Source organism: Mastacembelus armatus, chromosome 1 (genome assembly GCF_900324485.2).
Source record: "Mastacembelus armatus chromosome 1, fMasArm1.2, whole genome shotgun sequence".
NCBI classification, from domain to species: Eukaryota; Metazoa; Chordata; class Actinopteri; order Synbranchiformes; family Mastacembelidae; genus Mastacembelus; species Mastacembelus armatus.
The window spans coordinates 3,425,278-3,451,633 of record NC_046633.1 but is presented as its reverse complement, the minus strand read 5'-3'; the positions used below and the strand labels follow the sequence as shown (position 1 = coordinate 3,451,633).

At 41.3% G+C, this 26,356-nt stretch overlaps 2 protein-coding genes across 2 annotated transcripts; both read left to right on the top strand.

The window, feature by feature from the left end:
* Positions 1–177: 177 nt before the first annotated feature.
* LOC113127877 (hsp90 co-chaperone Cdc37-like) lies at positions 178–8,792 on the top strand. The gene is made up of 8 exons (XM_026302751.1): positions 178–466; positions 1,243–1,539; positions 1,631–1,736; positions 4,728–4,843; positions 4,931–5,053; positions 5,176–5,358; positions 6,856–6,927; positions 7,077–8,792. Exons 1-8 carry the CDS (start codon positions 350–352, stop codon positions 7,176–7,178), a joined length of 1,116 nt encoding a protein of 371 aa, XP_026158536.1. The 5' UTR covers positions 178–349; the 3' UTR covers positions 7,179–8,792.
* A 1,804-nt stretch (positions 8,793–10,596) lies between these two features.
* On the top strand, positions 10,597–26,298 carry LOC113127830 (cAMP-specific 3',5'-cyclic phosphodiesterase 4C-like). Its single transcript, XM_026302677.1, has 18 exons — positions 10,597–10,745; positions 11,651–11,743; positions 12,215–12,469; positions 13,336–13,470; positions 14,714–14,841; positions 14,927–15,109; positions 15,230–15,269; positions 15,407–15,477; positions 15,822–15,984; positions 16,475–16,568; positions 16,668–16,825; positions 17,642–17,740; positions 17,874–18,038; positions 18,897–18,996; positions 19,086–19,240; positions 19,673–19,795; positions 19,931–20,113; positions 24,112–26,298. The coding sequence occupies exons 3-18, from the start codon at positions 12,428–12,430 to the stop codon at positions 25,132–25,134; spliced, it is 2,862 nt and encodes a 953-aa protein (XP_026158462.1). The 5' UTR covers positions 10,597–10,745; positions 11,651–11,743; positions 12,215–12,427; the 3' UTR covers positions 25,135–26,298.
* Positions 26,299–26,356: the final 58 nt, after the last annotated feature.

Genomic DNA, 26,356 nt, shown 5'->3' with positions numbered 1-26,356 from the left:
TGTTTCAAGTGTTGTTGCATTTTCCACTTCAAAACGCAAGTGTTTGCCATAAGTACATTTTTGATGCAAAAATAAAATGGATATATTGATGTTTGATATAAACTTCCCGCGCTTCGTGATGACGTATGTGGTTGGCTACACGGCGCGCGGAGCCGCCGTTGACGCGAGCGTCTCGTGGCTGCCTGTCTCGCTAAGAGGATCGGAGAGAGGCCGGTCCGGTTTCTGTCTTGTTTGCTGACTTTGTTGAGGCTCTCTCGGTGCCGTGTCTCAGCTGAGCAGCTCCGCACTTTCCTCTACTTGTGGCTGAAACTGAACGCCTGTGGTGAGGGGCCAGGAAAAAGGCTGGAAGATGAGCACCAGATCGGGCATCGACTACAGCGTCTGGGATCACATCCATGTGTCCGAGGATGAAGATGTCACCAGTCCGTTCGTGGACACACCGAGTTTGTTCAGAATGAGACACTGGGTCAGCAGTGAAAGTAGTTGTAGCCGTGAAGTTTGGAGTCTTGTACTCGGTTAGTTTTGACAGTAGAAATTGTTTTTAGCAGTAAACCTGGAGCCACAGGGTCGATCCAGAAAGAGCTTGACCAGGAGGTGTTACAGAGAAATCTGTGCCTTGTCAGATTCAGTGCCGCTCAGCAGTCTGCTAGCTAAAGGCTGCAACTAACTATTCTTATCGAAACACTAGTCAGTATTTGTTTTGTTTTTGTTGTTTATCTCTGTGGGTGGGGGGTGGGGGGTGGGGGAGCACCGAGTTATTTACATCACAAATGTCCTTAGAAAATCCAGAGTCAATCCCGCATTAACTGCATTCACAAAGCTGTTATCAGCATTAGTTTACAGGCCAAACCATGAGGACACCTAACCACACAGTTGTGCCCATAATGTACCTACCTCTGGCACAATGCAATTACAGCCTTATAAACTTGCTTATTTTGAGTTTTGCGAATGTAGATGTCTGGCCATCTATGTTCATTGGCTACATTTCTAGGTAATAAAGAAGATAATCAAAAAACATTTTATTCATTCATTAATATTCTGTGGCATTGTAACCATAATAATTCATATCTGCATAATATTGAAGATCTCCCCCCCAGCAGGCACTTATTTAAATAGTCTGCATATTGCAAAGTGTAGTAATTAGGAAAGTTGTTCCTGTTTCATGTGCAAACTATTATTTAGTTGTTTTCTGTCATGTCTTTTTTTCGTTCATGTCTTTTCTCTCCTCTGGACTCCCAATAGACGCGGCTAGACAAAATGGCAGAGTTTCAGCAGAGAGGAGAGGATCTGCTGAATAACTTTGCTAAGTGCAAGATCTTATCAGAAGAAGCCCAAGAGCGGCTTAAAGAGCTGGAAGAAGGAAGACAGGTGGCAGAGGAGGATGAGGAGAGAGAGGCTGAGCTGAGGAAAGTCCAGGCTGAAGTGACAAGACTGAAGAATGATGAAGATAGTTTTGAAAAAATGATTAAAGAACACCAGCAAGAAGAAAAGAAACTGCCCTGGAATGTAGACACTATCAGCAAAGAAGGTTTCAGCAAGGTACGTCACAGCATCATGCTTCCAAGATTTGCAAGATTTAGTCTGACTTGTTAGTATTCAGATTTATCCATTGTTTTTGTTTTTTTATTAGAGTGTATTCAATATCAAGCCTGTGACAAAGGAGGAAACGGGGAAGGAAAAAACTTGGAAGCAGAGGTCCTTTGTGGACATGTATGCCAAGGAAATCAAACACTTTGGTATGCTTTAATCTTGTATTTTCTGTCCTTGCTTTTTGGCTCAGTCAGAATTATCTGTGTTTTTCTTCCCTCAGCCAGCACCATTCTAAAACCCTTTAGAAGCCCAGAGACACTTTCATGTAACACATTTCTTCTGCACTCTCCTAAGGACCCAAACATCTCATGTGCTGTGTTAAAATTAAAATCACTATTAGCAGCTCAGAATTGATGTTTTCATCCACCAAAGGTCATTTTTCACTGTTAATAACTTAATAACTTTCACTGTATTTCAGTAAATGGAATGATTTTTGGTGACAAACTTTTAATTTGACAAAAATTTTGGAAATATGAGAAATTTTCCACAGGTCAATAATACACAGTGAGCAAATTCACTACCCTTTTGTCATGTTTGGGATAAAAAACCTAATTTTTTCAACTTTTTTTGCATGAATCTGTTAATCAACTTCAGTTTTGATCAGAACTACTAAATGTTAAAAAATGTACAGGATTTTAACTCTTTAAATGCCAAATTCATAAGTTATGTCACAGATTTGGGGGGAAAAAAACTCACACAAAATGCCCCCTATCACAGTCTTGGATATGTCAAAGATTAGTAACAACACTGATTTTGATGCATTGTTAGTTTTTGTGCAGCATCAGATTGAAATTTTTTTCTGACTAATTTACTGTTTGTGGATGTTTTTGCCTTGACACTATATAATCATGCATTGTTGGGAAGAGGTAAAATTTGTGATTTTTACTGTTGACAACAGTGGATTAGGGTGTAAGTGGATTTAAACAATGGCATGCCATCCTGCTGGTCATTTCATGGTGAGAAGAGCAGCAAATACAATGAGTAGTGGCTTCACTCGTACCGAAGTTTTGGAGATGATTATGCAGCCTGACCCCTCCAGCAAGCTGCAGAATATATTGTCTTCTCCCTTTGACACCACTAATTCAGGAGAGTCCTGATTTTGTTATGGCCCCCTCATCGTCCTCTCAAGCTTTTTCCACTGAAAGCAAGAAGGATTTAGAAGATCCTTAATCTTGGTGGACTGTGTGGAATGGCAAAGTGTGGTCTCCCACAAACACAGAGACAACTCCCTTTTTTCAGCCTGACAGAGGCGTGACTTTACGGCTGCTGCATTACGCCATCATTAGGGTCCAGAACGTGGATTCTGCATTCAATCTGTTAACGGAGATGATTGACCTCTTTGTCAGCATGACAATGGGCAATGGGCAATGGGCAGACAATGGGCACCTTCATGGGGGGGACACAGTGAGAAACAAGCTGGACAGGGGGGGGGGGAGAGAGGGGGCGTGTCCACAGATTACCATGCCTACATTGGGCTACTGATTTTGACCAGAGACCACAGGTCTAGAGGGGAGTCCACACGCTGCCTGTGGAATGATTGCAGTGGTCATATGATTTTCAGAATCACCATGTCCCTCTCAAGATTTCATAAAATCAGCAGAGCTCTGTGCTTTGACATTAAGCTGCAGAGACCAGCTTATCATAGAGAGGACAAGCTTGCCCCCATCAGATCCCTGTGGGAAATGTGGGCGCATCGCCTTCCCCTCCTATTCAACCCCAGCAAAGATGTCACAGTGGATGAAATTGGATGAAATCAAATATGGACTAAAAATTTGGATGACTGCTGATGCCGTCACATCCTATGCCTGGAGGTGTGACATCCATCCATTATCTGTACCCGCTTAGTCTTAATTAGGGTCACAGGGATCTGCTGGAACCTATCTCAGCTTTCTTTGGGTGAAATACAGGTCACCAGTGGAGGTGTGACAACAACGAACTGGTGATGCTGCAGAGGTGGGCAGTCAATGGGGCAAAAACATCCACAAACAGTAAAAATTTTATCTGATGCTTCACAAAAACTAACAATGCATCAAAAGCAGTGTTTTTACTAATCTTTGACATATCCAAGACTGTGATAGGGGGTAAAAAAATATCCTGTCCACAGTCACTTTTTACGTTAAAAATGTCATTTTGTGAAAAATATTTATCTGATATATTTTCATCCCGAACATAACGAAAGTGTAGTGTTTTCAAACTGTGCACAAGGGTTAATTGTATTTGCAGTCTATATTCAATAACAGTTTTTTATTAGTCCATAAAACACATCTCATCTCTCAGCTTATAATGAAATATTCTCTGAACATTCTTCTGTCTAAAGGTTCCCACAGATCATTTTTATGTTTACAGTACTACAGTAATAATAGAGTATGGCAAGTGTTTCAGTGCAGGGTCACTGCCAGTTGTTATAGTCCCAGAGTCACACTGTTACAAAGACAATGTTTAGATTTTACTGTGGGTGGAGGATTTTTGGAGTACAGGCTGGTCTTGGACTGCCTGTTATGGGTAAAGCTTAAAAAATACTGGATCATACATTTGTCACAATGCATTTTTCCATAAAAGGTGGTCAGATTTTACTGTTGGTAGAGGCTGCAAATAAGCTGCTGTCTTGCATGCCTGGTAGGCTATCAACAGCATTCCACCCATTCCAACACTTAATTGTTATTAACCACTGCTCGTCTGTTCACTCACTGCAGCCACAGATTATCCATCATCACCCACATCTTTCAAACTCAACGCACCTTGTTTGTAAATCAATTTTTAATGTTCTCCAAGCCCAAGCTGCCATAATACGTTTTCACTAGCTGAGTAGTTCTCCCAATGACAAAGTAATCTATATGTGGAAGTCCTGTGGATTTCTTCTTTCAAAATGCTGAGTCCCTGGAAATTATTGTTTGCAACTAGTTTCTTTTTCAGCATTTTTATTTCTATAAAACACTGAAGTTGTAAAAAAAAACGACAAAAGAACCATTTTCAAGAAGGGAACGTGTAGATGTTAGTTTTTATTGTTAGTCAACTGTAAACATCGTCCTTATTATAACTTCAGCTACTTTAACACTGAACATACTTTTTGTATTGAACACAGCCTCTGGAGTCCAGTGGAAATATAGCATTAGGCTGGATGTGCTTGTGTGCACCAGGTATGCTGCGACACTGGGACGACAGTCAGAAGTACCTGTCCAACAACCCGCATCTGGTGTGTGAAGAGACCTCTAACCGCCTTGTTGCCATCTGTATTGACTTTGAGCTGGATGAGGTGAGTGCTGTGAGAAAAGTGTGTGTCGGTGTTCTGGGTAAACGTTTTGCACCAGATGAAGTTTTGTAATGTTCCTTGTCCTTTTAGAAACATGCACTGATGGAGCAGGTTGCCCACCAGGCCATCGTCATGCAGTTCATCTTGGATTTGGCTCAGGTGCTGAAGGTCGACCCGAGAGGCTGCTTTAGACAATTTTTCTCAAAGATCAGGGTCTGTAGTTAAATCTCTAAACTCTCTTATATTCTCTCTGTTTAGTCATCTTCAATAGAAAAATCACTCTTGTTTGTATTTGTGGAAATTTGGCTATTTCAGCATTTTTATGTCTATGTCAGACTGCAGACAAGCCATACCAGGATGCATTCAATCATGAGCTGGAATTGCTGAAGGAACGAGTCCGCAGCTGTGCGCAGATTCGTATGGAGAGTGCTATGAAGGAGCTGGAAGAGGAGGAGAGGCAGAAGAGACTGGGCCCTGGTGGTTTAGATCCTGTAGAGGTGTATGAATCATTGCCAAAGGTAAACATTTCAAACATACTGTACATTTCTTAGGATTTCAGGAACATATTTACCACATGGCAGTTCCTTTTTTGTTGTGTTGTGTTTGAATTGTGGCTTCAAGTCAACAAAAAAGGAACTGCCATGTGGTAAATATGTTCCTGAAATCCTAAGAAATGTACAGTATGTTTGAAATATTTATATATATATATATATATATATATGTTTTTCTGTTGTCATACCCCTGCATGATTATAAAACCAAGGTCAATCTAAGGTCTCTAAATAACCCAGTCAATAAATGCTGGTTGGTCAGCTGCATCAAAGTCTGTAGCAGACTAAACCCTTTTTATCCCAGTAATTACCATTGCATGTTCAGAAAATAGGAGGTTTCCACAACCACGGCAAGATTTAACATGGCCCTACTGTGATGCTAAAAAAAGCAGCGTTACATTTGTGTGATGGCATAACTAGCAGCCAAGAGTATTTTAAAGAGATATTTATACTGAGCTATAGGTTTGGGATTTTTGACAAGGTACAATATGAAAGATTTAAAGGATAAGCACAGCAGATATGAAAGTATCATATGTTTTTACATACTACAGTACATCCAACATTCATTCGTACTTGGTAATCCCCCTGAAGAAATTTCAGTTTTGGAAAAAAAATTGTTTGTCCAGCAGAAATCTCCCCAAGGCCATTTCAGTCATCATCTGATATCCTTTGGCCACATTATGTCTCTCATTTCTGTTCCACACAGATAGTTTTGTATTTTAGGAGTTTTTATTTTGTACCATCTTACATTAGAACTCTGATAGCTTTAATCTTGTATATTCTAATAAATATTTTGAGCAGATTGGGTTGATTTCTGAAGTGGTCTTTGGCCTGGTTGAAATCTTTTTTTTTTTTTTTTGGACCCAGGAATGCTTCTTTTCCAGATATCACATTGTAATTTAATTTGGCAGTCTATTTGCACAGTGTATTGATGTGAGCTGTCCTGCCTTTTTGAATAATCAGAAGTCGATACATAGCTCAGCAGAATGAACTCTGCTCTATAGAGGGTAAATGGCATCAGTTACTTTCTTAGACATAAGCTTTAAAAAGTCCAAAATTAATGAAATTGATCATATGTTGACATTTTAAACATGACAGGGATAGATCTCTATTTGTTTAGATCTGTTCCGATTCAAGATGTCATTTATATTTCCTTTTAACCTAAAATTTTTGTGCATGTTGTAATAGCTGTTCTCAGGAAGTAGACTTTTTACACATCATGCGCCTCTAACTGCACCAACAGTTACGTCTCCTTACACAAAACATTTAGTGTAGATGTACATGTTTACTGAGAATAGGTGCAAATGCAAAGCCTGATATTGTGTCTCAGTACTGGATCATACAATAAGAATCATGATTCAAAGACAGTGAAAGCATTTTTTCCTCCTTGAATCATTCAGATTCAGTATTGACACACCAGTAAATAGTGCTTTATTTAGCAGCTTCATTTGCATCCTGTTCACAGGACATCCAGAGGAGCTTCGATGAGAAGAACATTATGATGCTGCAGGAGGCTATCAACAAACTGGACCCGGAGGTGAGTTAGTATGTTTAGACTCAAACTGCAATACCCTCTTAATAATTGTGATCTAATGAAGACCGGAAAGTGTTTGATTGGCACAAAATTACACCAAAAACTATTAATTTATTTTGTCTCCATCTGGCACCACCATGTTCTGTCTACAGGAAGGAAAATACTACCTTAAGAGGTGTATAGACTCTGGACTGTGGGTCCCTGATTCTGGAGAGGGTGATGATATAGAGGATTGGTATGAGGAGGAAGATTAGAAAATAGAAATAAGCTAAATAAAAGGTAATTTCCATGCTTCTAGTAGCAGCACTTGAACTAATACAACTGTCCCTAACCTCCTTTTGGACACACCGTCACATTTACATAACGATCCTTTTTATTTTCTGTATTTGTGGCAGATTTGTTTGTAGGTTTCTGACATTTGTTCTGTATTTGTAAGTGTGCAAGTAATGCATCATACTGTACTTAGATCATAATCTAACATACTCATCGATATAAATGTGAGAATGTAGCGATTATACGTTAATGAGATATATGATTAGCCATATAAAATATAGTGAATTACTGGATTAGCAGTGCAACAGCATGTTTATAGCCTCTTGCAGTGTTGTGATCAGAGTAGAGAAAATAACTACAGAATAATTTCATCTTTCAGTTTTATACAGCCATTGGCACTGACATATGGACATTAAAAGCAGCTGATCACAGATCTATATCTCTTAGTAATCAGACAATTCTTACATACTGTACATAAGAGAACTACCATCCCTTCTGATTGATGCTGATTTTCCCATTATTTTAACATAAACTTTAATTTTCACTGCATATTTCTAGATTTAACTTCCCTAACCTCTGAGAGTCAAAACAGTATTGGTTGGCACTAGTAAACCATCTGGGCTCATGACAATAACGCAGGAACAAACAGATTGAGAAAAAGATGAGACATTGGTTTCCACTGCTGACTAATGGTGCTCAGATACATCATAACAATCATCCCAACGTCACATTTTATTTAAAAAGTTCTGAGTCAGAACTATTTCTCTCTAGCTGTCTTGTCTCCTACTGTGGTCAACACTGCCATCTGTAGTCTGTTTGGAGACAGACAATCCATAAACTTAAACATAAGAAACCTGCATCTTAAAATCCAATACTTGAATTTAACCCACATTTCATTTAGCATGTCTTTGCATTTTAAATCCCATTATAATTTCATTTCTAACCAACTGTATGTAAATTGAAGCCCTGAATTGATAAGAGCATCCTTGACCATTGGTGCAAAGTGTGCAGTGAAATATTTTTTACTGTTGCTGTTATGTAACTGTGGCAGATCTGGGCCAATAAATTGTCATGTTGTGTACTATCTATAAATAAATAAGAAATTGCAGTTCAAAAATGGGAAAGTCTCGTTTGAGATCATTTAGAACTGTATATAAAAAATGAAAATAAGACATACTGTCATATAAAAATATTTGTATCAGCTGAGAAATCCAGTGTTGGTCAGACTATAGCAGAGACACCAGGCACCCCAGAGTAAACCTGTCAGGGGTCTGTTGAGCTGGATTAATTAATATCACAAAGCCCAAACTGGGATTTGGGCAGGAATCACTGAGGGTTGCAACTGATTAATTTCATCATTGATTTGTCTGCCAGACACTTTCTTGCTTAACCAATTATTCTTTTAGCATTTGAACTGTCAAACAAATTCAGAAAACACTGCCTATCATCATTTCCCAAAGCCCACTGTGACAGATTCAGATTCCTTGTTTTGGATTATGCTTTTTGCTATGAAACATACATGCGCACATTTAAGCTAGTATGAGATGTGGCATTTAGATGGCCATTTGTCATGTTGTCTCATCAATATCAATCAATCCTGACTGATTGATTCAGCTCAAAAACTGATTTAAAGCTCAGGAAAGGTTTGTTCAACTGAGCACTGCTACAGGTCAGTTTGTTTTATTGTTGCTGCTTTGCAATTTAAGATATGTCACAGTATGTCTAGTAGTCTTGTGTGTCCTGTCAAGGGGTTTATCAGCAATATGTTTCATTTTCTTATCTTTGTAGCCATGAGACTGTTTTAAGTGTTGTGTGAGTTGTTGTGAAATAAACCAGGCTTCATTTCTGTTGTTCACAAACTGTATTTGATTTATTAACTTTTCCACTGATCAGTGTTGACTCATTTTCTGCCATACTTCTGTCTTCATCTCACGCTCTTTCACTTGCATAATTAATTGCTGGGTTGCTCTCTCTCCCTCTCTCTCCTTCATAATTAATTGGTGGGTTTGATTTAGTGGTCTGTGCAGGATTTTTTGAGGCAAAGCTTCTTTGTGCAGTCACTTTTGTAAATAGGAAACAATCAAGCGCAGGCCTGGGACATAAATCAAATCTAGATAATGCCCATAAAAGCTGATGGGAGAGTAACATAATAACATCACAGCTTCAGGCAGAACTAACTGTGGGTGTATGTGTGTGTGTGTGTGTGTGTTTGTATGTTGTTAGTCACTTTATATCATGGTGTGGCAGTAATGTTAACAGTCAGGTCCTCTCTTGATTTGTGAATGTTATGCTAATTTTGAAAAAGCATTGAACCAGCTGAACCTGGGGAGTTTTTTTTGTTTGTCCTGTGACCATCAGGAACTGTTCTGACATTTCATGTACTCTCACTTTGTACTGTAGAGATGAGACGGGCCTTCAGTCAGTCTGTCAGTGACTACAAAGAAATCGGTAACAGCTTCTCAGGTATCAGCATTTACTGCTAATATCTTTAGATTTTTAATTGTTAGCCAGACAAAAGCACTTTTTAAACTCTGACATTTTATAGACCAAAAATAAATGGCTTGACTGATAATAATCATCTGATTAACTGTTAAAGAAAGTAACTGTTAGTTTATGTTCTTAGCGCTGAAATGATTTGTTGATTAATTTTGATAACTAATTGTCTAAGCATTTTTAAGCAATAGGTCTGGTTGATTTCCTTTTCTTAGTCTTCTGTTATGGGAATCAACACATTTGAGTTTGCACTGTTGGACATCAATCAGTTCATTGATGAATAAATAGAAATTGATCATGGAAATAATCATTTTCAGTTTTAGTCTTACTGTTTGTTCTAAATTGAGTAAATTGATGAATTGTAGCTGTTTAGACTTAGTCTGGTTTTCCAGCTCAGTGCCTGTGTACATGTTTATCCTGAAACTGTCCATTTTGAGCTTGAAATGGATAAATATCCTGTATGTCCTTGAGTGACTATAAAAGGACATATTCAGTAGGAGTCAGAGAAAAAAGGACAGAGTGTAATGGGAGACATGAATCCTTATTGTGATATTTTAATATGAGCAGGGTGCTCCAATAAAAATCTGCTGTGTGTGGGTGTGTATGATGGAGATAAATGATGCCTGGCAATTGAAGCAGAGAATCACTGTGGCTGCTAATAAGAGAAAAAAAATAAAAGACATTGCCAGAAGGAAAAAAAAAAAAAACAGGCATGGGTACCAATGGAGAGAGGAGGAGCGGAGGCTGTTGTATAGGATTAATGGACACACTGTGCGTCTGTGTGGGAGGAGGGAGGGGAGGGAAGATGGGCTTCTCCACGGAGGCTGTGGTGGTGGTGGTGGTGGGTGGCTGGGGGAGACCACTCTGGCACGGGAGAGGAGAGACAGGGAGGGAGGGAAGCTGGTGAAGCCGTGGATATTCATGAAGAAGCCGAGTGTTTTTCTCTCGCCATGGTGACACATTGCTAGTCTGCAGAGAGGCAGTGGGGAAGGAGAAGACAAGTAAAATCAAGATGAGGCCCAACCCATCTTTCCAGTGATCTTGAGGCGATCAAGGTGAGTGTGTTTTTATTCTTACATGCTGCAGCCCGACTGTGTGTACATATGTCCGACACGTCTCTTGCAGTGCAAGTGCAGACATGCATGATGCTAGGGGACTCCTCATGTATGCGCGGCTTCACTGTGTTTTATATGTATATTTATATATATTTGATGTTTTGTAACAGAAGCGCAGACTGTGAGTTGAGCTGCATATTGATGCATTGCTGCTTGGTTTTATAAGCTGCTTTATCTGTGATGGAGGTGGTACCATGGTGTGTGTGTGTGTGTGTGTGTGTGCGATCATGTGCTCAAATTTCTTATTGTCTGTGAAAATATATATGTCACTGTGTCACTATGCATTTTGTTGATTTCTGTTTTTACTCTATAAATCTGGGCAGACTGGTGTCAAAGTCCTTTCATTGTGTGGGTGTGTTCTTGATGACCCTGGGAAAAGTCGTCCCCACCACTATGTCTCTACCAGCTCAATCAGAAAGACTCTCATATGTTGAATCTGTCCTATCCATTGAAATTAGGTCAGCCTGGACAGCTCAGAGTAATTATATAACATCACAGAGCTTTGGTGTTGCAGTATCGGCTCAGAATTAGCCACACTATAGGTACAGTGGCTGCAAAATGTGGTTATATTTTTAGTATTCTGGTGCTCTTTAGTGTTTTTTATATGCACATGCATGTTCTTTGTATTGTGTAAAACAAATGGAATTTCTTCCCAAATATATTTCCGAAGTGTCCTGTATATATGGGTAAAGGTTAGCTCACCTTTGATGATGCATCAAATGAATTCATTACTTGAAAGCAGAACAGTGAGTTCTAAAAGGAGGAGGGAAAATGCCTCAAGAGGAAAATTACCTGATGATTTTTAAATCCTGGTCTACTAACTTCTAATGTCTGTTTTCTCACAGGGAATCTACACCAAAGAGGGGACACAGACAGATTTAAGGATGGATCCCAGCAAATTAAACCTGGAGTTTTGACATCTGGACTTCTCAGATGAGGTGATCATATTTACCACTTCTCCCTATGCAGAATTGAAATCCAGCTCTCCCAGTCAGACAGTGGAAAACTAGCCTGAGACAAGAGAAACAATGAAAATCTTCTATAATCTCTGGATTTTGAATTTTTAATTCATGGCAAATTGCATTCATGTGGGATCAGGTTTGCAACTGGGAACCGTCATGCAAACAATACTCCAAGTTGGATAAATATTTTAGAAAACTTGGGAAAGGGTTTTTTCCAGCAGAGATGTCATGAACTCTCAATGGGATATCGCATTGGCTTGTTTGGCCAAAACAAGAGGGCATGTCGGCAGACCTTTTTTTTTTCACAGTACCATTTATTAAAATGGAGTGAGAATCTGGATTTTCCTTTCTTCTTTGGCTTATAAGAAAAAACAACAGATCAAAATAGCCTCAGTCTGAAGCTGGAGCCTTTCAGGGGCACATAAATGCTCCTTTACTGTTTTGCAGTAGGAGGACGTCCAGTTTCAGCCATCTGAGGAGACAGAGATCAAGCGAGGCAGTTGGCTGGCTAAAGGCAGCTCCAATGGGGGCCGGTTATGAGCCGGTCTGACCCCGGTTTGACCTTGCAGTGACCTTTGACCTCCGGTCCTGGCTCTCCACCTGCTCTGCTGCCTGGGTTCGGGAACGCTCCGCCCTGGGGCCCAGAACGAACCAATCAGAATGAAGAAGAGCCGCAGTGTGCTGTCGGTGACTGGAGAAGAGGTAGGAATATAAACAATAATGAGAAAAAAAAACAGCTGTTTTGGTTACTTGCTTCTGGCAGAGTGCACACTAGTGTGTCTGTTTGTGTTGACTTGAATGCTGACCACAACATACAAACCCTGTGACTTTCACACATCCAAACTCCTTTGTTCTTGTCCTCATGATCTGTGGCTGCACTCAGAAGTCAGAGCGGACAGTTTGTCTCCTACAGCCTTCGCTCAGTGTGTGTGAACCATTCAGTCAGTCACAGTTCACTATGTCAGTGAGCCCCAGCTAAATGAATCCTGTAGGTAAATGAGCTTTTTTCTTTTAAAGTTAACGTCTTGGCTAAAGGACATAATACCATTATTCTAGTCTTTTGTGATTGTGCCCATTCAGATATTTGTATTTATGTATGAATGTGGCTGTGAGCATCTTTCTACATCTGGGTCTAGACGACATCAAACACAGCATGGAAGCAACACGGCACTGTTGCCTAGCAACTGCTACCATTCCCCCTGTGTTTTGTTGCTACGGTACTGCAGTGCAGATCAGCCTCCAAGAGCTCAGTCTGTAGAGGCCTTTTCCCAGACACACACACGCGCAGCCGAGCACACGCGTTCAAACACACAAACATCATAATTACTTATTCTGTGTTTTTGGAAGCATCTTCACCCATTTGAACTTAAATATGTCCAATCAAGATGGTTTCATAATTGTGGAAAAATGACAGTTGTATGTAACTTTTATCACTGAATCGTGTTTTTTTTATTGATAGATTCACAATATATTATATGTAATAGAAAAATTGTCCTTTATCCTCTAAAGATGCATCTCCCTCACTTAGTTCCTGGTGTCCCTCAGCTGCCCTCCTTCCTGTCTCACAGGGCAATGACGCAGATTTAACAGGTGCTGGGGAGAAGGCGGAGTCATCTCGCTACAGTCGATCTTATACGTCTGGGGCCACACTTGGGGCTGAGCTGCGCAGAGGGAGGAGCAGAAGACTCTCGTCTAGTCTCCAGGTACTGAAAGGAAGCATTAGTGTGGAGGCTGTGAGGCAAATGTGAGCCAGGGGCCCTGCTGACAACCTCTCTTCCTGTTTATACAGTTCATCACCTATGTGACCTGTTGCCTCCAAAGAAACACAAGTGCATGTGCCATGTACATTACGTACATGAAGTGTTTCAGCATGCTATACATAAAATCATGTATACTTTGTTTTAGCAAACCATGTAGAAGGTCACCACATTGAAATGAAAGACGTGTGTGTGTGTGTAATCCATCACATTGTGCAGGTGTTTGTTAAAATGATTTTACACAACCATGTATACAGTGTCACACTGAGAACATTCAATGCAGACTTATTGTTTACTGTGATAGATTAGAGCTGCACCACTCGATATTTTTACATCATCAACCATGTTTGCAACAGTAGGTTTAAACAAAAAAAGCTTCACAAAACCACTGCACCCTGCTTGCTCAGCACCAAGTGACAAACAACAATTAGCCACTAAACACAGTAGAGGATTTAGCAGCTTAAGAGATATTTACATCAAGAGTTGGTGGAGACTAAGACAGAGCCAAGTGGAAACAAACATGTCACTGTTGCCCTATGGCTGCTCGATGTGCAACAGAACAGATGTGGAATATGAATGCACGGGTATGAAGGCAGCAAGTTGGTTTGTTAACAAATGTCAGAATGTATTAAAGTACAGGATACCAGCACAGTAACATAACCTGTTGTAAGGTAACGTCTCACTTATGAAATGTTACTCCCTGTTGCTTGGTTTGGGTGTTTCTTTGGTTAGAACTTCCCTGTGAGGATTAATAACATTTATCTCATCTCATCTCATCTTATCTGTGACATCTAAGCTTCTATGTCTACGCCACAGAATAAGCTGTAAAAACAATGAAAAACAAAGAGAATACATTTCCACTAATTGGTTTATATACTACGTAAGAGAAAATCACCATCCTTACTGAATTGCAGTAGAATTGACTTGACCTCTAGAATTACATTAGTTGTCTACTGACGTTGACGTTGTCTACTGTCTACTAACAATTCCCAGCCACATTTTTAATGAATCCTTTGATAAGGAGAATTACCTTAAACCAGATGACAGTTGTGGGCCTTTTGGGCTTTGGGCAGTTCACATCTTGGGCTCTAATCTGCCCTCTAAAGGAAGAGAAAGAGTGTAAACTGTGCTGTATAGCTGCAAATCAGTTCCGTCTACTATCCCCTGAGTTCTCAATCTGACTCCACAGGTTCCCTGCTGGCTTCGTCCTAGAGATCGCACTCGTTCCCCGGAAGTCCTCAGCAATGTGTCCCGTCCAACAACTCTCCCCCTTCGAATCCCACCTCGCATCTCCATCACACAGGCAGACTCCGACAGGTTTACACTTTTTGAGCTACTAATTTTTTTGTTTTACAGTGTGTTTTTATCTTTGCCCTCTGTAATCATCATTCTCCTGTCACAGTTATGAAACAGAAAATGGCGTGTCACCAGGTCACACCCCTTTGGGCTCACAGAGTCCTGGCCTTACCCTGCACACCTCCTTCCCCCAGGGCCAGAGAAGAGAGTCCTTCCTCTACCGCTCCGACTCAGACTACGACATGTCACCTAAAACGGTCTCACGTAACTCCTCTCTGGCCAGTGAAGGGTAAGCCAAAGAAAAAAAGTAGAGAGAGCGTGTGTGTGTATGTGTGTGTACGTAAATGTTGATAATTTCAGGACAAATATTTCTATCATTTCTGCTTCTCTCTCACCCTCCCTCTCCCAGGCACACAGCAGAAGATTTTATTGTCACACCTTTTGCTCAAGTGAGTTTTTTTATAATGGTCAGAATCCTCTCAGCCACTTGTGTTTAATTTCAGATGTAAATTAGACATTTGCCTTCCATGTTTCTCTGAGGGTCTGTACACAACCTGTTTTCCTGTAACACTGTTTGGTCTTTCAGGTACTGGCCAGTCTGAGATCAGTACGGAGCAACTTCACCATCCTTGCCAATGTCTCCACACCAACAGTCAGGTAAGCACCACTCTATTACCCTGAACTATGCTACTGTGTTATGTTTAAAGCCTGTTAATGTAAACATACTTGGTATCAGGTGTCTCATGTGTGGCACACATCCTTGGACTGCAGAAATGTTGTAACTCTGTGCACTCACATGCATCTGCATTGGTGGACGTTTATATGAACAGATGATTTTTATTTTCCCATTTCAAATGTTTTCACATTTAAAACAGGATGAACCATAAAAATGTAAATATTTAACGTTTTCTAAGAGTAAGAGCCACTCTCTTTTGTTTTATGTTTCTACTTCACAACAATCTGCAGTTCCTTGTTGGTTTAACGAAGTGCTTATTTCTCAGGAGGTCTCCTCTTGGTGGAGTGTGCGTTAGTCCCAGGGCGACGCTATCAGACCAGCAGTACCAGCAGCTCGCCCTGGACACACTGGAGGAACTGGACTGGTGCTTGGACCAGCTGGAGACCATTCAGACACATCGCTCTGTCAGCGAAATGGCTTCCAACAAGGTATGCAGGCTTCACTGCACTAATGTCCAACTTACATATCATCAGGTTAATACAGCATGTAAGTATGTTACAGACACACAATTATGGAATTGGAAATCACAGTGTGTGTATGTTTTACAGGCTGCATCCATGTGTTTATGTAGTTAGTTAAAGTATACCTTACATTGTCTTTGTTTCAACTGTAAAAATCCACATTTTTGTCACAGCTTATCATTGCCAAAAATATTTATTATGTAATGGTGTTGAAAAATGAATATTGGCCATACTGTAGCTATAAACAAATGGATTTTGAACAAGGAAATGAAGCAGCTTTCCACCAGCACAGTGACCAGTGTTAGCACCTTAATGTGAATAATTTTTACAGCAGCCTTAATCCCTGGGATTTATCCAAAACCCTTAAGTCCGAAAAACACTGTTGTATTTTAAATATTACCTGCACCAGGAAGCTAAGATGGAGTTGTTTCTCAGTTTTGCTGTCATTCTGCCACAGTTCAAGAGGATGCTGAACAGAGAGCTGTCCCACCTGTCAGAGATGAGTCGCTCTGGTAATCAGGTGTCTGAATACATCTCCAGCACCTTCCTGGGTGAGTGGGACCACAATCCAGTTTCTCTTTAAAGTTCATCTATGGCCTTTGCCACATAAAAATACATTTTTGTTTGTCTGTTTGCCCATCTCTCTGTAGACAAGCAGAACGAGGTGGAAATCCCTTCTCCTACCCTGAAAGACAAACCTATGAGTCACATCAGCGGAGTGAGGAAACTGTCTCACAGCTCCAGCCTCTCCAGCACATCGATGCCTCGCTTTGGTGTCAACACAGATCACGAGGATGAGCTTGCCAAGGTCTTGTTATCTGTCTGCTTTTCTCTGACACATAAAACAAGTTACACACACTGATCTCTTTCAGACTCTGAACACTGGGTGATTTGATATTTTTCCTGGCAAGTAGTGTTATTGACACTGCATTTGCTGGGCTTGTTACATAAACACTTTATGCAGGACATTTGTTAGGTTCATTTCTGTAATACCTACAGAGGAAATTACACATGGAATCTAACTCCCTTTGTTTGCAATTTAGTGCCCGGTACCACATTGTTTAATCCCAGCATCCATGATTGGAAAGCACACAGGAGAATGGAGGCTTTCTCTCTGCATGTTCCTGTAGCTGTTTATAAATTAGATGAGACAATTATAGATACGTACAAATGTTTTATGGTTTTGTTTGTTTTATGGTTGTCATTATATGTAAAAGAGGCTGCAGATATTCCCAGTACATCTTTGGACATTGTGTTACAAAGATTTGAATGATCAAGGCTGTTGTTAGAGACACAATCCAGATCTCTGCTGTTGATCTCAAACTTTAACCATGCACAAACATGTGTACTAGAAGCCTCTTAAACAAGGTTATACACATTTTAACTTGAACAATATAAGAAGAATAAGTTTAGCTCAGTAACTCAGTTATTTTGTTATTTAGTTAATTGTCAGTGATTCTGCTGTGAGCACCTGGTAGAATCATCTCTGCCTGTGAAGTATCTGCTCTGCGTAAGCTTTTAATGATGTATTTAGTGTGTCAGAGCTGTTGGATTTTTAAGATATTCCTGGTTTTCTCACTCAGCTGCTGATGTTATGTTTTTTCTGTTGACGATGTTTAACCAGGAACTGGAGGATCTGGACAAGTGGAGTTTTAATATATTCAGAGTAGCAGAATTCTCCAACAATAGACCTCTCAGCTGCATCATGTACGCCATCTTCCAGGTAAACACAATGACTGTGAATGTGTGGGCGTGTTTGTTTTTTGCACGATCTCCTAACGTGTTTGTGTGTTTGCTGATGTACATGATGTACTCCTGGTGGAGGGTGTGAAAACTGTGTCTCCTGTCTTCCTCAGGAGCGAGAACTGTTGAAGACATTTCGTATCCCAGTCGACACCTTTGTCACTTACGTCATGACCCTGGAGGACCATTACCATGGAAACGTAGCGTACCACAACAGCCTCCATGCTGCAGACGTCACCCAGTCCACACATGTACTCCTCTCCACACCAGCTCTTGATGTATGTTGATGTACAGTTATTTACATTCTCATTTACCACAGGTTATTCTTTGAGACCGTAACGTGTTAAGATAAAAAAAAAAAAACACCTTCCATTAGGTTTTTTCCCTTTAGATATTGACAGATACTTTATTCATCCCCTTTGGAGAAATTCAGAATTTGACATAGGGCATTTAGAGACAGGGTATTGGAGGTCTTTAAAAAGCATTAAAATAATTTCCCTCAACTTATTGGATGTTTTTTAGCTGCTGTAGCTCTAACATTACTCACAGGCTTGTCAGATGTTTGTAGATGCACATCAGACCAAAAGAGACTAAGCTATGTGATGTGATATAAATGTAAATGTATTCACGTACTTAGTAAATAATGGTGGGGCTTATTGTCCCTAATGGGTTCCCATTATTATTTGCCTGGCATGATCATGGAACAGGTATTGTATTACATTTTAATTGTATATTTATGTTGGTGAACACTGTAGAAAAGGAGTAGGAGTCGCATATTTAAATGACAGGTTAAACTGATTTTCACCTGGATTTTATGCCCCTGTGGACCTAAATGTTGTTTCATAAGAAACATAATAGATCATCATAATAACATCAGTCTTCTTGTGACAAATGCAGAATGTATAATAAGTGGAATAAACAGGGTGAGGAGACAGGCATTATGCTTATCAAGTCCCTCTCACCAAGAAAACTGTTAAACTACAATAAGCAGTGACTGTTTTTTTTATTAGTTTGTCACCTACATTTTTAATATTCTAAACAGAAATAACAGAGTGAAGTGTTTGAAGCTCACTCTTTTCTTTTCTCTGAATAACGCCTAATTTTCCTCCCCTTGTGCCCATTCCGGTTCCTCCCAGGCCGTCTTCACTGACCTGGAGATCCTCGCTGCTCTGTTTGCTGCAGCTATCCATGATGTAGACCACCCTGGAGTTTCCAATCAGTTCCTCATCAACACCAGTGAGTACAAACACACAAACGGTAAAATATTCAATATTAGCACGAGCTGCGTTCACACCCTGTCTTCCATCACTTTTCACTGTGCGCAGACTCAGAGCTGGCCCTCATGTATAACGATGAGTCCGTTTTGGAGAACCATCATCTCGCTGTGGGCTTCAAGCTTCTGCACCAGGAAAACTGTGACATTTTCCAGAACCTCACCAAGAGACAGCGCCAGAGTCTGCGCAAGCTTGTCATCGATATGGTCAGGACACTGTCTACACTAAAGCACATCAAATGTAAAGAGATGGACCAGTCTATTAGAATCTCATTATCATTGGACTGTTTTGGATTTGTTTGGTTTGAGGGTTTGAGATTGGTCTTTAGGTGCCATTTTAGGTTGTTGTGGTTCTAAATAGCAATTTAATTTTTTAATGATGCTTCATTTTATTTCATTTTTATCCTTTTTAATTAATTTAATTTTTTAAGCTCTTGGTCTGTCACCTATTACTGCCACACGTTCTTAAAAAAAAAAAAAAAAGCGGTTAAAGAAGCCAAAACTGAAACATGCAGATACGTATGGTAATCATAACCAACAACGTTTATTTATTGGGTTTTACTTTTTGTATTTGACAGCTAAGGGCAGAGAGTAGTTCAGAGCTCTGTGCTTTCTTTCTAAATGTCTGTCTGTCTGCAGGTGTTGGCCACAGACATGTCCAAACACATGACCCTGCTGGCTGATCTGAAGACGATGGTGGAGACTAAAAAAGTGACAAGTTCTGGTGTGCTGCTCCTGGACCACTACACCGAACGAATACAGGTAATTATGTCATCTACACGTGCTAGTATGGCTGCTTACATATTGATGAATGAATTCTGATTACACAGCTGAGCAGGGCCATAAAGCGAGAAGATCACATTGTAACATACTGACTCCTGTGCACTACGTGTTCAGGTGTTGAGGAACATGGTGCACTGTGCAGACCTGAGCAACCCCACCAAGCCGTTACCGTTATACAGACAGTGGACAGAGAGGATCATGGAGGAGTTCTTTCGACAGGGTGACAAAGAACGAGAGAGAGGGATGGAGATCAGCGCCATGTGTGACAAACACACCGCATCTGTGGAGAAGAGTCAGGTACTACTGGATTTTTTTCCCCTCTTTTCTTACCTGTGTTCTCGTAAATCAGAAACTGTTTGCATAGAGATCAGGACATGGAAAGGATAATTGTAAAACTACTGGTATTCCCACGGGGTATAAACATAATGACAGAAATACCTTACAGTACAATACAGCAGCCCTGAAGCTAAAAACCTATTGTTTCAAGGGTATTTCTGCTGTGGTAATGTAGCACTGTTGGGGTTTCACAATGACAAAATGACACCACATAGGAAGACGTCAGTATCAACAATGAGGAAGCACAGTCATTGATAAAGCCACATTACCACCAACAGAGACGTCAGCTCAGAATGTCACAAACTTCACAAAGAATGGGAGAAGATTAAATTACCATGTGAATCAATTGACTGTATTGTATTGTAAAGTGATTAAAGCATCCTCAACTTATGCAATAAGAGTAAGACTGACCTATTTTTATTTGATGAACTTGCTGTTTCACTGTATATACTGTAAACTGTAGCTGCTGTCTCACTGTCAGTTTGTTTTAGTATTAGTCAAGACCCCAGACCATAGACATTTCAGACCAGAAATCCAGTGAGCTACAATAGGACTTTAACACTGGGAAAGTCACTATTTACACTTCTGTTGCAGACACTGACCCCATTATAAGATTCTGACAGTAATCAGAAGAAAATATATTGTAATTTGTTTTAGAAATGCTTTCAAACTCATGTTGAATTGATTTGACATTGAAACTGGTTCAACACCATCAATCCATCCATTTCCTTCAGCTTTATCTGGGGCTGGGTTGTGGGCACAGTGGCCTAGATTTCCCGCAGAGGCTTAGATACCCAGAGTTCCTTCTCCCTAGTCACTTCCTTCAGCTCTTCCAGGGGGGATACCGAGGCATTCCCATGCCAACTGAGACATAGTCCAGCGTGTCCTGGGTCTTCCCCAGGGCCTGCTCGCAGTGAGACATGACTGGAACACCTCCCCAGGGAGGCGTTCAGGAGGTGTCCAGAACAGATGCCCGAGCCACCTCAGCTGGCTCCTCTTGATATGGAGAAGCAGCGGATCTACTCCGAGCTTCTCCCGAGCTCCTCACCCTATCTCTAAGGTAGCACCCTACCACCCTGCCGAGGAAGCTCCTTTCAGCCGCTTGTATCTGAGATATTGTCATTTCGGTCATGACCCAAAGCTCGTGACCACAGGTGAGAGTAGGAACATAGATTTAGCGATAAATCGAGAGCTTCGCCTTTTGGCTCTGCTCCTTCTTCACCACAACAGACTGGTATATCGATCGCATTGCTGCTACCAGTGCACCATTCCGTCTGTTAATCTCACGTTCCATTCTTCCCTCACTCATGAACAAGACCCCAAGGTACTTAAATTCCTCCACTTGAGGCAGGATCTCTCCCCTGACCCGGAGAGGGCAAGCCACCTTTTTCTGGTTGAGAACCATGGCCTCGGAGGTGCCAATTCTCCTCCCAGTCACTTAACACTTGGTTGCAAACCCCTCCAGTGCATGCTGAAGGTCCTGGCTTGATGAAGCCAACAGGACAACATCATCTGTAGAAAGATAAATAAAATCCTGTGGTCCCCGAAGTGGACTCCCTCTGGTCCCTGGCTGCGCCTAGAAATTCTGTCCATAAAAATAATGAACAGAACCAGTGACAAAGGGCAGCCCTGCCAGAGTCCAACATGCACTGGGAACAGGTTTTACATACTACCAGCAATATGCAAGCCAAGCTCCTGCTCCAGTCGTACAGAGAATGGAGAGCCCTTAGCAGAGGGCCTGGACCCCATATTCCCAAAGCACCTCTCACAGGATGCCATGAGGAACGCGGTCGAATGCCTTCTGCAAGTCCACAAAGCACATGTGAACTGGTTGGGCAAACTCACATGCACCTTAAAGCACCCTGGAGAGGATGTAGAGCTGGTCCAGTGTTCCACGACCGGAACGAAAACCTCACTTTTCCTTCTGGATCTGAGGTTCTAGTATCGGCCAGATTCTCCTCTCCAGTACCCTGGCATAGACTTTCCCAGGGAGACCGAGGAGTGTGATCACCCTGTAATTGGAACACACCCTACAGTCCCCTTTGTTAAAAAGAGGGATCACCACCCTGGTCTGCCAGTCCAAAGGTACTGTCCCCAACTGCCATGCAGTGTTGCAGAGGTGTGTCAGCTGTAACAGTCCAACAACCTGAGACTTAAGATACTAAGAGTGGATTTCATCTACCCCTGGTGCTTTGCCACCAAGGAGCTTCCGAATTACCTCAGTGACTTCAGCCCGGGTGATGAGTTGCTCAGCCTCCGACTCAGCCTCTGCTTTATTTTTTCCATCGTCCAACAATGTCCCTAGTCAAGGTCAACAGCTCCCCACCTCCACTGTAAACAGTGTTGGCAAAGCACTGCTTCCCCCTCCTGAGGCACTGAACGGTTTGCCAGAATTTCCTCAAGGCCAACCGATAGTCCTCATCCATGGCCTCACTGATTTCCTCCCAGATCCGAGTTTTTGCCTCCACCTCTGCCTGGGCCACAGCACACCTGGCTTGAAGGACCTCTCTGACAGAGGGTTTGGCCAAACATTCCCAACAGACCCTCACAATATGTTCAGCTTCCTCTTTCATCCAGCAGATCCAGTTCACCAGCAGATGGTGATCAATTGACAGCTCAGGCCCTCTCTTCACCCAAGTGTCCAAGACATACAGTCAGATGACACGACCTCCAGCCTAGGGTGTCCACAGTCCTGGTTCAACACTTTTGGTTTAAAAGAAGAATTCAGTTAAGTCATCTTGACTCTTTCACAAAAATGCTAACCCTGACACAGGAGTCTGAAAAATTTGAGGACCAGCTAAGGTGTCCTCACTGAATTATGCTCAAAATGGTCTTTGCCAAGCAAGAAGTACAAGAATACATAAACACACACACTGGCAGTAATTATTTCTTTGGTTATTATATGCTGAAAGCATAAATGACAAACGCATTTCTGTTTCAGTGTCCAGCTGGCAGTGGAGTCATCTCCCTTTTTATCTCCTTGATGTTACGCAGTGACAATCTTTCTGTCAAGTCTGTTGTCACTGACTCTTGAGTTTAGTTAAAATGTTGGCTTTTAAATTCAGCCAGTTGGATTTCTTTATACTTCACAAGTACAAAGGGACAAATTACATTTTCGAGGGGTATACAGTTTTTGCTTTCTTGCTAAAAGTTAGATGAGAAGATCGATAGGACATTGATTTAATGTGGAGCTGGAGCCAGCTGACAGTTTAGTACAAAGACGGGAAATAGGGAGAAGCCTTGGTCCATTTAAGTAATGTTTTCAAATGCAGGACCTTTGCTTGTAATACTATAATGAAGTAAACAATCTGAACAGTAAAACAGTATAAACAGTGAAGTGGAAATCAGTCTAATTTTACAGTGGTATGTGATGCAGGACTTTCTCATGGCTAAAGACTTCCTGGAGTCTTGTCACTCCTGGGTCCAGGTTCATATTCAGCGGGCTCACACTACAGTGTTATCAATCATCACATGCATAAATCTGCATGGTTTCTTCAGGATTGAAGTAATGCAGTTTGTCTGTGCAGCCAATGGCTACAAACAGGTACTGCTAACAACTATTACAATTTAATTTATTACAACTACTACAAATTTTGTAGGGATATAAGCTCAAATGAAATACTGGTACTTGCATATTGAATGGACTCCCTCTCTCCTGACGTCATCATATTCATTTCACAATATTCCTAAAATTCCTAATAAGCCAAAATAAAATAAAAAAAATGCCCCCATTTGCAGTCCAATTGAACATGTTATAAAATTCATTAACCAACTCAGGTGATGTTAAAATCCCTCAACCTCCCCTAGAAGAAAAAAAAAAAAAAAAAAATCAGTCCAGTCTGAATTGGAGTTAAAACTTAGCAAGAAAGCAAAACACTAATTTCTAAACTGTAAAACGACCAGTTTAACACCACCTCGGGTACATCCAGGTATTTACTGTGTAATTCTTTCTTTTCCAGGTGGGTTTCATCGACTACATCGTTCACCCGCTGTGGGAGACGTGGGCCGACCTAGTGCACCCGGACGCCCAGGAGTTGCTGGACACTCTGGAGGAGAACAGGGAGTGGTACCTGAACACCATGCCCCAGTCTCCCTCACCTCCCCCAGACAGACACCTTCAGCACGACCGCTTCCAGTTCGAACTGACTCTGGAGGACCTGGAGCACAACAACCACAACCACATGCAGCTGAGCAATAACGGCACAGGGAGGAGCAAGAGGAGCAGCAGGAAGGCCATCTGCGATGACAGCAATGCAGACAGAGCACAGGTTGGTCAGGTGGAGCCAAACGGTGAGGAGCAGAACCACACAGAAAACGAGAAAGAAGAAGATGAGAATCACAACAGTGAACATAATGGAGTTCAAGATGAAGAGGAGGAGGAGGAGGCTAGAGAAAGAGAGGGAGAAGACGATGAGGTGCAAGAGAACACAGAGGAGCAAGGTGAAGGAGGAGGGCAGCCAGATGAAATGGCAGAGGAAGCATATCATGCAGCAGAGGAGGAGGAGGAGACAAAAGGACAGGAGGAAAATCACGAAGAAAATGAAGGGGAGAAGGATGAAGTAGAGGATGAGGAAGGTGAAGAAAAAGAGGAGTCAAAGGAGGAAGAAGGAGAGGAAAACAGAAAGGAAGAGGTAGAAGGGGAAACAGGCGGGGAAAAAGAAGGTGAAGAAATTGAAAATGAGGAGGCAGAAGTGGAGGAAAACATGGAAAATGAGGAGGAAAAGATGGAGGAGAATGAAGAGGTGGAACAAAATCCAGATCAAGATGAGAACGCAACAGAGGAGAAAGTGGAAGAAGAGGCAGAAGACATAGATGAGACTGTAGAGGAGGTGGCAGAGAAAAACGTCGAAGATGAGGATGGTGAGACGGAGGAGAAAGAAGAGGAGGCAGAAATGGAGAAAGCCGATGAAGAAGAGGGAGAAGGAGATTTGGAAGAAGAGGAAGAGGAGGCACCAGCTGAGGAAGAACAAGAGGAGAGTTAGGTATGAAAATCACACATCAACAGGGTCAGTGAGGAAACGTTAAAGACAGAGCGAGGAAGGCTACAAAAGGCAGCAGTGCATTGTTGAGCAAGAGGCTAAAGCGCAGATGACGCCCTTCTTTCCAGAAATTGCTCTCAATCCACTTTACCACATGAGCCTGTCAGCTGAAGGCTGGTGTATGCTCAGACGTCTTAAACAAACTTTATGCCTCACACAGAAACATTCTAGATGGATATGAAAACAAAACGCCTTCCCAGAAACACCTAGATTGTTACAGTCTCTTGATTAACTGGTAGTGATAGAAAGACTAAAGTCTTCATCACAGCGTATCTGTACATCCATCACTGCCATAGGGGATCAACTGGGGATAATAAAGGGGGGGGACTGTTTTAATTGAACTTTTGTAGCTACTGAAAGAAAAAAAAATACATGCAAATAAGTGTGTGCCTGTTCTCCCAGCCTCATGGAGTACTACCCCATCGTCTCTGTCACTGTCTCTAACATCACAAACACAGTGACCATTATCTCAAGAAATACTGTCTCAAGAATGTCAACTTCCTCATTTGTCAGAAAAGAGAAAAAAAAAAAAAAGCAAAAAAAGTCTGGAGAGTGTAGTCTGTTGTCTTATATTTACTACAAAAACTTTCCACATGTGAGCGGGATGCTGAATACACTGTTAGCCTCTGGTCTAGTAACAGCTTAGTCCCCTCACATACTAACCTTAGAGCAATTCTGAATTTCTGAAACCACTTTTGAATGATACTTGGAGCGTTGGAAGTGGAAACATATGCAGTCCAACTCAAGAGGCTGACTTATTGTACATGTCAGTGTCGGTTTGTGTTACAAAAGAAAATGTCCAATATTCATCCCATCAAGACGGTTTCCCCTCTCCCTGACTGTGACTGTGATTCCCAGGTGAATCGTGCCAAACTGTCCCAAGACCAGCACTGAGCAATTCAGCCTTCCTCCAAACAAGGTGGCTACTCGCCCATGAAGCAATGAACTGTGGGACCAGGCTAACGGGTGTGATGGTCTTCCACAAATCCCTTTTTTTTTTTTGTTTTTGTAAAAATGGTATTTGGCACTTTAACACCCCTGTTACATATATGTACATAATAAACATGTATTTTAATCTGCTGATGTCATATAATAAATACGATCAATTAAATTCTTTGGATTCTTATTTGAATCGAAGGTTTTAAACTAGTCTGATAAAAAAACT